At 40.4% G+C, this 15298-nt stretch overlaps 1 protein-coding gene across 2 annotated transcripts in view; it reads left to right on the top strand.

Moving 5' to 3' along the window:
- The window catches only part of LOC122986452 (NT-3 growth factor receptor-like), a 227087-nt gene that overhangs the window by 155975 nt on the left and 55814 nt on the right, over positions 1-15298 (top strand). For both annotated transcript variants that reach the window (XM_044357745.1, XM_044357746.1), the window contains exon 13: positions 5894-6024. In XM_044357745.1, coding sequence (XP_044213680.1) covers positions 5894-6024 — 131 coding nt within the window. The remainder of the gene's footprint in view (positions 1-5893; positions 6025-15298) is intronic.

Here is a 15298-nt window from a genome sequence, read left to right as displayed (position 1 = left end):
AGGAGAATGGGGGAAAGCATCATTTCTGGTAAGGCATGTCCTTGACAAAATGTAAGGGGCAATGGCTGTTCTCACCGCAATTCAAGCAACTACCGTGCATTTAGAAATCCCAAGACTTTGGTAGGTGGAGATTTCTGATTGTCTGGTATAATGACACTATGAGCGACTTATCCATCCCATCAACACTAGTTTCAGTCGACACAGAAGTTGTGGTAATGGTTGCTCGGGGCAATAAACGTTTGTCATGATAATCGAAGAAATATGTTGATTTACAGCTGATATATAGCTGCACTTATCATCACTTATCATACAGTTCAACATCATATAATTTGTATTGTGTACTAAACCCAGAGCACAGTAACATTACTGTTTATTACTGAGCTTAAAAAGGGCTCAGATGGTTGTAGCTGTTGCAGTTAGCCTATGAGAGCTCACTCTCTGCACCCACTAGCCTAAAATCACCTGTTTATGTGATATTCTCCTGTTAGCTTTGAAGTGGACTTCAGATGAAGAGGGACAGCTTCTTCCCCGTGGCTGTTGGACAGGAACTTATGGCTGCTGCTACAAACCCCCCTGGACAACTTTTGGTATTTAATTTACCAATTAAATACAATTAAAGGACCCCTTTGGATTCCTACTAAAGACTGTTAGTAGGAATTCAACCAAAGACTGTTTTGGTTTTACAAGTCCATGGACTCAGAAAGGACTCTTCAAGTTTTAAGGGCAACATTTCCAGGTTGAACTTGTAATTGTTAATGTTATTAAGCCAATTATTTGGAGATACTGATTTGTTATCAGGGTTGAATTTGTTTTGCATCTATAACTATCCATTTCATTTTAATGGAGGTGTAAGTTTCCTTTAATTTCATGTCTATAAGGTATGTAAGGAAGTAGAATAAGGATACTCTGTGGTTATCTGAAGTATAATACCCATGGCTATGCTCCAACTGGATGTAAGTAGTAAATTGCTACCAGACTCTAAATAAATTCTCCTGAGTTGTTACACTCATGATCTCAGTAATTATTTTATGGAAAGCTGAAGCAGTGGTTACAACTATTGTAGTAGAAAAAAATGTATAAATGCATGGCATTCATTTTGATTTGGCATATTGTGAAGACTGGAACAGGGGTCGAAGGTGGGGGGTTACGGTGCTCATGTCCCACCCCTAGAGCCCCCACACTTTTAAAATCGCTGCTCTACCCCGGTGTCTTGAAGCGTCATTCCAATTTGATAGAATCTATGTTCACTTCATAACATGCATGTTTCTCTGGGATTTAAGGAACAGTTAACCACTAACACAGACTCTCTACAGACCAATAGTCACCACCAGTGAGTGTCTGTTTGAAAATCAAGCATTAGAATTTTAGTTGTAAGACATACAGCAAAGTAGGTGAGGATACATATTAAAGCATTATGCATTCAGGGTCCCACTTTTTCATCAGCAATTATTCATATAGAGTTCTGAGAGCTGTGAAGCCTGAATGCCAGGGGTGACAGCACCTCCCAAGGCAATTATTTCATTACATAAGCCATGTTGGTAAAGTGCAGTAATTAACCCACTCGCCTGTCCTTTTCCCTGTCCTCCATCCACCCTGCAATATAATTTTCAGTGTTTACATGCTTAGAGATCTTGCTCCAAATGCAACTAGGACTAACTGGTTTGTGTCTTTAAATTGTTGTACAAAAGTGACAAATGCCCCTAATGAGATGTCCCTCTAGGTCCCTGACTCATGAAACACACTCCTGCTGTTGTCCTGTGGGGAGCTGAACTGAATACAGTTTGTTGTTCATGATGAGATTAATGATCAGACTAATTAATACATTTATCATTTTGGGGCTTAGCGGCAATATGTTTCACTCAAAGCACAGTCCTAACCTGATTATGAAATATTAACAGTGTTTTGGATTAGTTTGGGCCTCTCCAGACCACTGGAGGCTTGTTTTCTGCTTTTTATTTTCCGGCAGGCAAAATAAAAGAGAAATAAACATGATTTCCAAGTCTGATAACTGTGTAAAAGTCATTAGACATAAAGCAGTCAAAAGGTATGTGTTTAATAATTTTGCTGAATTATTTGCATTTTATTTGAAATGAATACACACTGCAATATATAAATGCTAAAACAGCACTATGACGATTAGCATGTAGCACATACCGTATAGAATAAGTATGTAGTATGGATTTTAGACACAGCTTGAGATTTTCACCACAGAGTTTCCCTTACTTTAATGTGAAAATAATGCCCTCATGGTGCAAAATTTCTCATGCATATGTAACCAAAAGGTGGCATTTACAAATGTCCAATGAGATATGACTCAGTATTGTCGCAATTATGATTTTTGTTTAAATGCAATGTGGAAATCAGGACAAAGGAATACTGTTCATAACTAAATCAACCCAGCCCAGGCTGAAAACTACAAAACGGTTTCACTCCTGCCCTTACTATTAAAAATACTTGAGCGCACAGTCTTTAACCAAGTCTGAGAACAACATGTACAACATATCAACATATCGGCATGGATGAAAGAATGCCACCTTCAACTTAAACTGTCCAAAACCGAACTCCTTGTCATCCCAGCCAGTCCCTCTGTACGACAAAAGATCAGTATCCAGCTGAACCCAACTCATCACCAACCCAAAGGCTGCCCAAAACTTGGGTGTCATGATTGATGACCAACTAACCCTTAAGGTTCACGTGGCCTCAATTACTTGGTTGTGTCAATTTGCCCTGTACAATATCAGGAAGATACCTGTCTGAGCATGCATACAACTCCTGGTCCAAGCTCTTGTAATATCACGCATTGATTACTGCAACTCCTGACTAGATCCTTGTGTTGTACCAGCTCTCAGATGTGCGTTGCTTTGGATAAAAATGTCTGCTAAATGAAAATGTAAATAAATGATCTGGTGAAAAGACAGAAATAAACATAATAAACTGTTTTATACTTACAGGGAATTATGCACAGTAATATGTGCAATGTTGATGTCGGTCAAACTGTGACTTTGTCACTATCAGTTAAAGTTCACATGTAGACATTAAAACATTTTTTCTAAGATTTAATACTTTTTTTTTGTTTTGTCTCACCACCATCCACTATTTATCTTATTTGGACACAAAGGCAGTCAACCAGAGAGTGAAACAAAGCCTTTTCAATAAAGCAACAATCACCCAGAGACCATCAGTCAATGCTGCAGACATATGCTTTTGTCTTTATGAAGCTGTCAAATATGTTTGTGCAAAAGGTGTTCTGTAGTGGTTCAGCAGCTCTGTGAAGAGTAGACATAATGGATGGTGTTGATTCATGAACTTGATCTGAGATGAGGGAGGGAAGCTCAGGAAACTCAGATCAGCAGTATGAAGTCTGTTGAGCTAATCCAGTGATGAAGAGGCTGATGAGCACATCCTGTTTGAGCTAAGGTGGCTGTATACTCCTTCAGACATGGTTGTTGGATGGTGGAAATGCCCATTAAAACCCCTCCCCTTGCACCTTTCTGACAGCAGGCACAGCCATTTCTGTAACTTTCTGAAAAGCACAAGCCGACATTCACACTTACTTCACGCAGTGATCGGCCATCTGTGTGGAGGAGAGAAAGGAGTCAGGGTTTCAACTTCTCTCTCAGCTCTCATTTTTTTGTCACAACACAACTATTTCTGTAACTTTTCATGTGCAACACTATGCTCAGCACTATGAATCTCTTCCAGGAGAGACTGTCTGAAAATATGCGCCATTATCCCTGTATTTAAACGATATCGCATCTCCCCCGTCCCCCTCTACTCTCTGTGGTGGTCAGCTTTTCTCTCTGCCTTTGAGTGAAGCTATTTGGAACAACTATAGACATATCTGATTTCCTACGTGGTCGGACAACATGTTGTGAGAACCAATTCTGAGTTACCATAAATCAAGCTTTAGTCTGCTGATGGAGTTCATGGTGAGAGCGGTCCTTTCTCCTTTCTTTGGGGGGGGGTTAAACAAATTGTTGGTTGTCCTCAGGTTCAGAGCTGGGTTGGATTTGGAAGCAGAAAACACATCTACCTAATAGGGGGGTGCCCGAATACAAATACATCATTCGGCAAAGCACAAATAGTGTTTTTTTGTTTTTTGTTTTTTTTTTACGGATATTTGTTTCATACAAATATTTTTTTTTAAATTTGTATTTGGGAAGAAAAAAAAAACAAAAACGTCAAATATCAGTGCACAGGTCGGTCACATCACTATCTCAGTCTCTCTCCTCTGCTCCACTGTTACGTCTATCAGTAGGTTTCAAAAAGTAAAGTTTTAGCTCAGCAGTCAGCGCAGTCGTCTATGATCTGGGAGACTCCAGTTCAAGACCCAGTGTGGGGAACTCCTTCATAATATAATAAAACATAAACAGGATTTTTAAGCCTTTTTCCAGTTTTAATCGAATACAAATACAAATACAAATAATTTTACTGCCTCAACAAATACAGATACAAATACAAATACTGGGCCCTCTGCACATCCCTACTATCCCTACTGACATTCTTTTACAGTAATGGTTATATGTGTTCCATACATCATATCCATCATTGAACCTAAAAAGTTGTGAAAAAAGCTGACAATGTTTAATCCTTTTAGGTTTGGTTGAAATTTGGCTCACCCATTTTCTCACCAAAAACCCAGACAGTTTTACACAAGATTAAATCTTCTTTGTGAAAAGATCCCAGATTATATGCACTTCAGTAAACTGTTAAATAAGCCCCTCATACTCCTTAAATTATCAGTTTTTTACAAATGAGAAATGTGTTTGTTTGTTTTTTAAATAAACTGCTGTATATCAGACAAATGATTATCTAATATAAATCATCTTTTCAAAGACATTTTTGTTGAGTGGCGACCCATCAGTCTCTCTAGAAATTACATCATATTGTAAGATTCTTCAGCACAAATGCCAAGATTATGGCCAGTGCAGAAAGTGGAATGCTGTAGTATGAAGCGTGGAGGTACCACATTCAACTTTAATGCTAGAGGGCAATTTAATCTCATCTTAACCAGTATTTTTTTTTCTTTTGTGTATTTTATTATTAATATTATATACCAGAAGTATGTTTTAAATGACACCAGGTGAATTAGTTTCCTAACCTTATCCATATCCTATAACCAGATGCCATGAATGGAAACCATCTTTATGATGCAGAGTTTTTGCAGAGTTGGTTGTCTCACTTAGACCAAAACAATAGACAATCACATAACTAGTTATGTTTGTCTCTGACACACAAAGACGTACAGTATTTAATACTTAAAGGCATTCCAATATAAATGAAAATGCTCACTCAAAATTTGTTGTATTTTTTCACAATTTTATGATTGTCTTATATATTGTGTCTGTAGTTATTCATATGGTCTTATTTATTTATGTATTCAATTATGTTATTAAGACATCCGTCATACTCTTGTTTTATTTGCATAAAAGTCTTGTCTTCAAATAGACAAATGAAAGACTGGAAGGGTGGTTGTCATGGAAACATAACATAGACACACTTCACACACACTTAAAGTAATTCACCCATATTCAAGATGGTGTGCAACTTAGGATATTCGCACTGTGCAATGTTTGCACACACACACTAGACACACCACAGTGTGTGGTGAGGTGTATATGTTTGTGTGTGTGTGTGTGAGTGGGTGTATACATACCATACAGGCTGATTAGTGCAGTTACAAATAGCCAGGATTAATGTTGTCATTAACACTTAGAAACAGAGGGCAGTCACCTGTTGGCAGTAACACACACACACAGAAATTGGAAATTGGGGGGGGTCAACAAGTTCTGAACATTCTGTTCTAGTCTCCAAAAAACTGTAGACTTGCTGTGTGAGATTTTAAGCATTGTGATATTGTGAAGTTAACTCAGTCTCTCTCTGTCTCTTTCAGATGTTCAGCATATTAAACGGAGGGACATTATTTTGAAGAGGGAGCTTGGAGAGGGAGCCTTTGGCAAGGTCTTCCTGGCTGAATGTTACAATCTGAGCCCCACCAAGGACAAGATGCTTGTGGCTGTAAAGGTAAAAGAGAGAAGCAGTGTTTGTTTGTGTGTGTGTGTTTGTGTGTGTGTGTGTGTGTGCACGTCCGCGTGTAAACAACGGCAGCTGTCTGTCTGAGGAGTGGGGTTGTGAGAAGAGGTGCATACCGAAATTGTTCCAGCTGATGGAACAAGTGTGCTCCAGCCAGCAGCAACAGTCAGCTGCATCTCAGACAGAGATGCTGACAAGCTGTTTGATTGCTCTCACACACAGGCTGACACACACACATATACACACAGCTGCTGTGTGTTTTTGTGAATTTAAAGGCTCCGCAATTACAGACTGAACAGACTGTAACAGACTGATGCTTTTTGTTTTCATAAACACTCTCTCCTGGTTCTCTGAAATGAATCTGCCGTGTAATGGTTTTAAGTTTTGTCTTGATGATCTGTCAGTCAGTCTGGCCTGACTTTTATACAAAGCAAAGGAAATTGCTTAATTCAACCTAAGGTACAAACTTGTCACTAATCAACTAATATTTCCATACACTCACTGACACAAACATTACTTTTCACCTGAAAGCACAGATAAAAACAAAAGTGGAACATCCTGTCTGTCTGTCTTAAATGCCAGCATCAAGCTCTTTGAGCTATAGTAACATATATTTATCCTTGTCTCTATGTCCAAGCCAAGATACAAAAACTGTGATGACAGCACTATGACATCATCAAGGTTACTTATCCAAAGCCACAGAAGAGATTATACAACTGTTTTCACATACTGAGTAGAGCTAACCATGAGTAATAATCTTCATGTGTAAAATCAATATAGTGCCCCGTTAAAATCTATATTTTCGAACTTTGAACATTATCTAGATCTGTTGTTCTCAAATTCTGAGTCTGGGCTCTCCTGGGGGTCATAAAAGCATTTCAAGTGTTTGTGTGAAACGAGAGTGCTGTGATACTAGCAAGGGTATCAAGATTGAGGTTAGCAGCATTTATTCAGACGCCAAAATGAACGTACAATGGAGCAATTTTTTATTTATTTTTTTGTTTTTTACAAAAAATAGATGAATCTCATTAAGAAAACACTTCAGTCAAAACTGAAGATAAGAAAATATGAGGAAGTCTGTCTTGCTCTTGCGACCTAATGTAGGCAAAGGCCTTATATTTTCAAAAAACTATGGCTCTTTTTGTTGCTAATTTCCCCAATATTGTTATTCATATGGCACCTTTAGTATTGGAAGATGATATGAATATATATAATTATGGTGATTTTCAGTCATACTGTCAGCTGTGCCACATCCGTACCTCTAAAAATAATCTTCAATTAGACACTTTCCCTGAGCAAAATATTTTATTGAATGCAACGATGTCACAAAGCTACTGTTGCAGACCTACTACCTAAACTGAGTATTTATACTACATTAATGCACATGCATTAATGTAGTATAAATACTCAGTACATACTTCATGTAGAAAGCTAATTTTAAGTGCAGTTCATCACATTAATATAAAATGTGACTCATGGGTGGCTGGCTGGGCTTAATATTCGATTCAAGTTTTTTAACCCTAATTTGGCATAAGGATGAGGCAATGCTGACACGCTGCTGGCATCACCTCAGTTCATCCTGCTTTTGAGCTGTCTTAGCAGCATACATGATTTCATCTGAAATACAGTTAATATTGAAATGCTCATCTGCTATCTGCTTATCTGTATCATATCAAGGTAAAGACTGTGTGGTGTCAATGGACACCAATGCAGCTAAATGGAATTCAGCCATCATTCAAGTTATAATTTGTGCTTTCCCTACTGTGACATGTCAGAATATCTGCAGTGAAATAACCCTACTGACAGGTTATACCGACCATACACATGTGTGAACATGATTGGGTGTTATTAGACAAGCAGCTGATGAGGGAACTAGTGATTGGGAAGCATGACTGCTGATACCAGTCAGCTAATGGAGGCACAGGTTCAGTGCTGTGTCTGAACTGATGCTACATGTATGCTTCATATGGTTTCCTGCTTCCTTCTTAGGAAGGAAGCAGTTACATTATGTTACCCTGCCAGCCAGGTTTTGTTTTTAGCCTGGCAGCTAGGCTAGCCAGTGTCAATTTTACTGAGGGTTTTAAGCTATTTTTTATTCTTGGACTTTACAATCATGCCAACTTTACACCCTGAGGACAGTGTGCTACTCCAGAAAGAAAAACAAAAAGATCACCGACCTTAAGGATGATATTCAACAGCTTTCTGATGAACTGCAGAAGGACTCCCTCCTGTGCAGCTTCATGGTTGTGGCTACCGGGCAGTCCAAATGGATCACCAATCTCAGTGCAGCCATCCAATGTTCTGTGGGACCCCTCCACTTGTCTGCAGCCTTGGTGATGGCCTGCAGCTGTAAGAAGCACTCGGACAGGGCTGCCTCACCACCCTGCCTAACTCTCTCCAACCACTACGTGATCCTGTCAGAAGACATTCTGGCTCACCCTGCCGATTCTCCAGTGGTTCCGACTGATCCCGGTATGGACCCCTCTCCAAAAGCAGCGCCTAGTGACACTGCACTCTCTTCTCCACCAGTAGCTAACAGTGTTCACACACATTACCATTCCTCTGTGAAGTCAAATTGGCCATCATCTTGGGGAAGAGTATCCTCTGCCCATTGCAAGATAAAGATGTTGAAAGAGGCACTGGCCAGACGCTCTGGAGGTCCTCCTTGCCTTGGGCCAGCGGAGAGGTCCTCTCTCAGGTCTGATGTCGCTGTCTTGCAACAACGCTCGCCCATCTGGACACCCCATCCTCAGTCAGCAGTCTTTATCTCTGGTCCAATCATTACATTTGCCGGTGGATCAGGGCGCTTCAGCAGACTCCTCAGTCTCTCCACACCTGGCTGCAGTCCACCTGTGCAGCTCACAATATTGGCTTTATTGGCAATTTTAATCTGTTCTGGAATCATTTCCCCCCTCTTCAAAACTGATAGAGTCCACCTAAACAGGCTGGGCACCAGAATGCTAGCGGCTAATTTACAGCACGCTGTACAGTCCTCTCCACGTGACTATTTACATTCCACACTCCCTCACTGGAACCTCCATTTCTGTCTCCTTATTCACCTCAGAGTACTGACCCCCCTGCTAGCTCCCCCCATAAGCCTTCTTTGTCATTGCCACCCTCACCAGTCATTTTCCCTGTACAGACCATTATTACAGACAGAGCCTACCATCCACACAGTATATTTAAAGGTGGTGCATGCACTGGGAACCTCTGCCAGCTGCCCCATGCATCTCCTTGCTCTGATGCTGTTCATCCTTTCCCAGTCAAGATGGCCCTGATCAATGCATGGTCTATTGGAAATAAGTCATTTATCCTGAATGACTTATTTTGTAGTGAAAGTTTAGACTTTATGTTCTTGATTGAAACATGGCAGCAGAATATGGATTATTCCCATCTGATTGAGCTTTGCCCTGCAGACTGCTCTTTTATCAGTACACCAAGGCTGATGAGCCATGGTGGTGGTCTTGCCGTTGTTTTTGAAGACAAGTTTAAATGCCAAATGGTAAGCACAGAGCCTCATTGTTCTTTTGAGCTGCAAATATCCAGTCGGTCAGCTAAATTGTATCTATTGTATTTTAATTTACCGACGACCAATCTTAATCGGCTCCTTTTTATCAGATTTTACAGATTTTTTTTCATCTATCATAAAGTTGGACAAGGTCCTAAGGGTCGGAGATTTTAATCTTCATATTGATAACATTACGTGAAATGCTTTTTTAATCTCACTGAGTCCTTCGATTTTAACCAACATGTATCTGGCTCAACACACACTGGTGGGCACATTCTGGACATTGTTTTCACACATGGTACAGATATTGAATTTGTTGGCTCTGAGGACCTATGTCAGTGACCATAAATGTATTTTCTCTGACATTCTTCTTGCCATATGAGAAGCACCCGTATCATAAATGAGGCTGTGGCTGTCAATTTTTCTATGGTTTCTATGTGCTGTCTCTCTCTCCCGAGCAAGAGAGAGAGAAACAGCGCAGTGGTTGAGTGAGGAGAGGGAACAATGGTAGAGTGAATGAGAGAAATAAGAGAGAAATAATTATTTTCTGATTGTTTCATGGTGGTTATGTTCTAAAGAATGTAAGTCTTTTGTAAGTTTTGTAAATTTTTCCCCAACCAACATTACAAAATTGTTAGAAGACTCCTTTAAAAAGTGTGATTAGATTCTTTCCACTTCTCTAAAGTTACTGCTCTGTGATCAAAATCCTATTAGAGCACACCTGAGTGCAGGTTATTGTTCAACCTTTGTTGAAGAAATCAAACCTGGACCCCTACCTGTCAGAGACCTACAGGTACATTTCAAAACTCCCTTTCTTTTCCAAAATTTTAGAAAAGGCTGTTCAGAAGCAACTTGTTCATACACTGGAATTGCACAGGGTGTTTGATAAATTTCAATCTGGATTCCGAAAACTGTACTCCACTGACACCACTCTCCTTAAGGTCTGAAATGATATTTTAATGGCTGCAGATGCTGGAGATTGTTCCATTTTAGTTTTATTGGACCTTAGCGCAGCGTTTGATACTGTGGACCACCACTTTCTAATCCACAGGCTAAATCACCTGGTGGACATTTCTGGGACTGCATTGGAGTGGTTCTCCTCGTATCTCACAGATAGGTCTTTGTCATTCTCTGTAGGTGAATCTGTGTCGGACACTGCAGCTTTGTCATGTGGTGTCCCCCAGGGATCAGTCTTGGGACCCATTTTATTCTTCATATACATGCTGCCACTAAGACAGATTATCAGCAGTTTCAGCAACATCTCCTACCATTTGTACACTGATGACATCCAGTTGTATTTTTCACTTAAACCTAATGAGCTTCACAAACTCTCTGTACTGAACAACTGTTTAAACACAATTAGAAATTGGATGGCAAATTTTTTTCTGCAGTTAAATGCAGATAAAACTGAAGTCCTGATTACTGGTCCTTCACTCATCAATCAGGCAGAACCTTGATACCTTATCGTCATCTTCTCGGTCTTCTCTGTGTAATCTTGGTGTAATTTTTGACGAATCCATGAGTTTTGAACCTCACATTAAGACACTGACTCGATCATGTTTCTTTCACCTGAGAAACATAGCCAAACTCTGGTCTGTTGTGACAAGAAATTAAATGGAGATGCTAATACATGCTTTTATTTCATCATATTTGAACTACTGTAATTCTCTTTTTACCTGCCTTAATAAATCTTCCTTGCACCAATTACAAACTGTCCAAAATGCTACTGCAAGGTTGCTACTTAACATGATCCAACAGATGGTCACATATAACTCCTATGTTAACCTCACTGCCCTGGCTTCCAGTTAATTTTAGAATTCATTTTACAATTTTAGTGCTCACTTGTAGTGCCCTAGATGGCCAGGCCCCACAGTATATTACGGACCTTCTGCACCCGTACACCACAGGCGTTTCTAAGTGTACCGTGGACACATTTTAAGACTCAGGGAGATGCTTACCATTCGGCAGCCCCTAAGCTTTGGAATAGTCTCCCAATAAGCTTAAGGTCCTTGGATACTGTGGACTCTTCTAAAAAGTAGCTAAAAACCCATCTGTCCAAACAGGCATTTGTGTAGCATGTGGTATTTTATGTTTTAATTTGTCTCTTATGTCTGTTCTTCTTGTACATTTTTTCTGGTGTCTGTTTTTTATTTATTTTGATTGTATTTGATTTTATTTCTTTGACTGCAAAGCATTTTATGACTGGTGTCTGTGAAAGGTGCTATATAAATAAACTTTGCTTGCCTGCTTGCTTGCTGTCTTGGCCATGGCTCCCTTGAAAAAGAGATCTTGTAATCTGAACAGGATTCACCTGGTTAAATAAAAGTTTAATCATAATAATAAAAAAACTCCACCTTACAAATGGATGATAACGCCCTTCTGAACCTACTAGTAAGTGTAGCAGGCCCCTTCTAACCCATATCTATGAGGCTGATAACCACTGATAATGCCAATTCAATCAAGTGATAACATTCAAAGCGGGTGATTTGGTTTGATGTATAACTGATGTATTAATTGACATTTGCAGAGGAAATGTACCAGAAAGAAAATATCAGGATCTGAAAAACCATCAACCCAGTACATGACACTAACACTCTCAGTAAAGCTAATATTTGGCTAATATGGCTTATTACCATGACATATGTTGAAGATAGAAGATCTCTTGTCAGTACAGCAGGAGTTATTAATGGAAACATGACCGACACGTTGACCTGCAGCAGACAGGTGTTAGTCTTAGTGAGGATATCGAGGGATTACAGCTGCAGCCTTTTTAATCCTGCAGGATTTATTGCCCTTTGCTGCATTATGCTATTTCTTCACCATCCTCACAACCAGACACGACACACACACACTGTCTAATTCTCTCTCACACACGCTTATTGTATTTGTTAGGATCTGTTTTCATCACGCAAGTGTCCTCGCATAGACAGTTAACTTCTGCTGAGTCACACAATGCAGTACAGGACAACAGGCAGTGTGTGTGGGTGTTTGTACTGCATTATCAATAGTGATGTCAGTATATTTCCAATATGCAACACATAAGTAACATTAACAGAGAGAACTCTCTTTAGCTTGTTTAAAATCTGGTTTTTAGATATTGCACATGGATGTAGCACATTTTGGTAAAAGTCTTGCATCTACAAGTCAACCACTGACATTTGGCAGATTGCTGATATTGGTTTTATGGTAAAAATATACAAAAAAACCCCAGTGTGATTCATAAGACAGGCCACTCAACATCTATAATTTTGTGAAATTAATTCAAGGTTCTCAAATCAAAGGTACATAAACAGATAAAATCTGTAACAGTATGTGTAATTTTATATTACAAGAGCGATATATTTAGCGCCTTTTCTAAAAATCTAATTGAGAAACCTTGAGCATGGAAACTTATTCTTAACCTTGAGAACACTGTGTATGACAAAATGGTCATAAACATTATTTACAAATTGCCTTTATGACCAAAACACACAGCAAAAGCACATATGAATAATCGATGCATTTTTAAATTAAAACATTAAAAAATACAATGGAAAAGGAAAAGAAAGAAGATAAAGGAAAAGAAAAGGAGATCATTAAAACCAAGATTGCTAAATGATAAAAGATGGTGAAAGACAACATCACATAAAAACACATCTTTAAAAGTATGTTTTACAAGAGATTTAATAGTGTGTACTGACTCCCTGCATCATCTCCAGTCCATCAACATCAGCTTCGCCTTTATCTGTGAGAGTCTTCTCCACATCGATGCAGTGTTTGCGCAGGTCCTCCTTGCACATCCCATGTACCTTCTGGAAATCAATGCAATCGTCAAAGGACGAGTTCCCTCAACTTTTCCAGAACAACATTCGACAGGTTGAGGCCTGTCATTTCCATCATGTTTATGTATCCAAGGAAGTACTCTTTTATGTCTGGCTTAGGCAACAATTCAACAATGTGCACAACAAGAGACATTTACTCCTTGTGGCTGATGTCAGGGGTGCAGTGAAGGATGATGGCATAATATTTAACTTCTTGGATTTTTGCCACAATGGTTTGGACTGTTTGGGAGAAGACAACCTCTATTATTTCATTTTGAGTCTGTTGTCCAAGATAGTGCGTTCTGGAAGCCTCATCTTTAATTTTGGCCACATGGTTCTCTGTAACTGAATCAAATTGAGCTAGCAGCTCCACCTCTTTCAAAAATTTGCCATTGTCTGGTTCATATAGACATTGCAAAGAGCCCCTAAAAGGCAAATTTCTGGTGGCTAGAGACAGGGTTATTGAGAAAAAGCATTTCAGGACATCTCGCCATCTTTTCTTCTCTGTCTCCATGAAGGCAAGCTCCTGCTGGTCTATGGCTAGAGTGTTCCTCAGGTGCATATCTAGTTCCCTCCATTTCAACATGCACTGGGTATGGTCTGGGCTACCTTCATGGCTCCTCAAGCAGATGTTAATGTTGGACCAGTCGCTGTAGCCTGTTTCTGTCAGCTTTATACTCTTTGACCCAAACAGCTTGCATGCAAAACAGAACACAGCATTGCTCTTTGGAGAGTAGATGAATCAGCTTCTTCGGATTTTCTCTCCATTAGGAAGGGATTTGAATTGAAGGTTTATGTGAAATGCCCTTCCATCTGGGCCCCTTGGAAAAGAAAATTCTGTCAGAACTTTGACTGGTCCTCTTCTCACAATCTCTACCCGCTCCTCTGTGAACAATCTCCTCGAACTTCAGGCGGTGCTCTTGGTTCTCCAGAACTTTCTGATTTGAGTGCAGGGGAGTCATGTTGGTGAGAACAGATAACCACACCACCGTTGCCTACATCAGCAAGCAGGGAGGAGTCTGATCCGCAGGCCTGTTGAAGATGGCGGAGACTCTGTTGTTGTGGGCTTCAGAACACCTGTCCCTGAGAGCCCCCCACATTCTGGGTCCAGAAAACAGGGGTACCAACCTCATGTCAAGAGGCAGCTCTCTGGCAGATGAGTGGGGGTTGCACCCCAAGGTGGTGCAGCAGACTTGGACAAGAAAGCAGAGGTGGACCTGTTCGCCAGTTGGAACAACACCCACTGTCTGCTCTGGTTCTCCCTGACGCCACAAGATGATCCACCCCTGGTGGTGGACACATTTGCAAATGTGCCTTTCCTCTTCTTTGTCTCATTCCCCCTCTACTGGAGAGAGTGAGACAAGAGCGGCAGTCAGTCATCGTGATAGCCCCAGATCGCCCTTTGGTGCAGTGGCATGCAGAGATGACCCACATGTTGGCAGCCCAGCCCTGGTCCATCCCCCAAGTCTGGGGGGCCCTGTCCCAGGAGGCGGGCTCGATAGGCATGTAGTTGAGGTCACAGTGAGTTATTCCTATGAGCTTCTGGAGTGCTACTCTCTGAAGGTGTTGTCATTCAAGCAGCTTTACTGCTTGTGCTGACTTAAGCTAAGAGAGTGAATGAACTGTGTGCCCTGTTAGTTCACCTCAGCTGTTTGCTGCTTCATAGTGACTGCAGCAGTGTTACTCTCTGACTGAACCCATCCTTTGTTCCCAAGAACATAAGGAGTTCATTTAGGTCGAGAACTATTCAGCTAGAGGCATTTATTGTGCCCAGTATGTGCATTGGCATGTTATGTTGAACGCATGGCCCCCATTTGGTGCATTGAAGCGCTGGACCCTACCGCTCTGCTGAAGCTGCTTAGGTTAGAGGAAGTAATAGGTGGGCAGCGGTGACTAACCTATAGCCGGTCGGGCTCAATGAGGCAGTCTGATGATGATGATGATGTCACAGCAGGGT

This window comes from Thunnus albacares, chromosome 7, assembly GCF_914725855.1.
Source record: "Thunnus albacares chromosome 7, fThuAlb1.1, whole genome shotgun sequence".
Taxonomy (NCBI): Eukaryota; Metazoa; Chordata; class Actinopteri; order Scombriformes; family Scombridae; genus Thunnus; species Thunnus albacares.
This window is presented reverse-complemented; position numbering and strand designations above follow the sequence as displayed.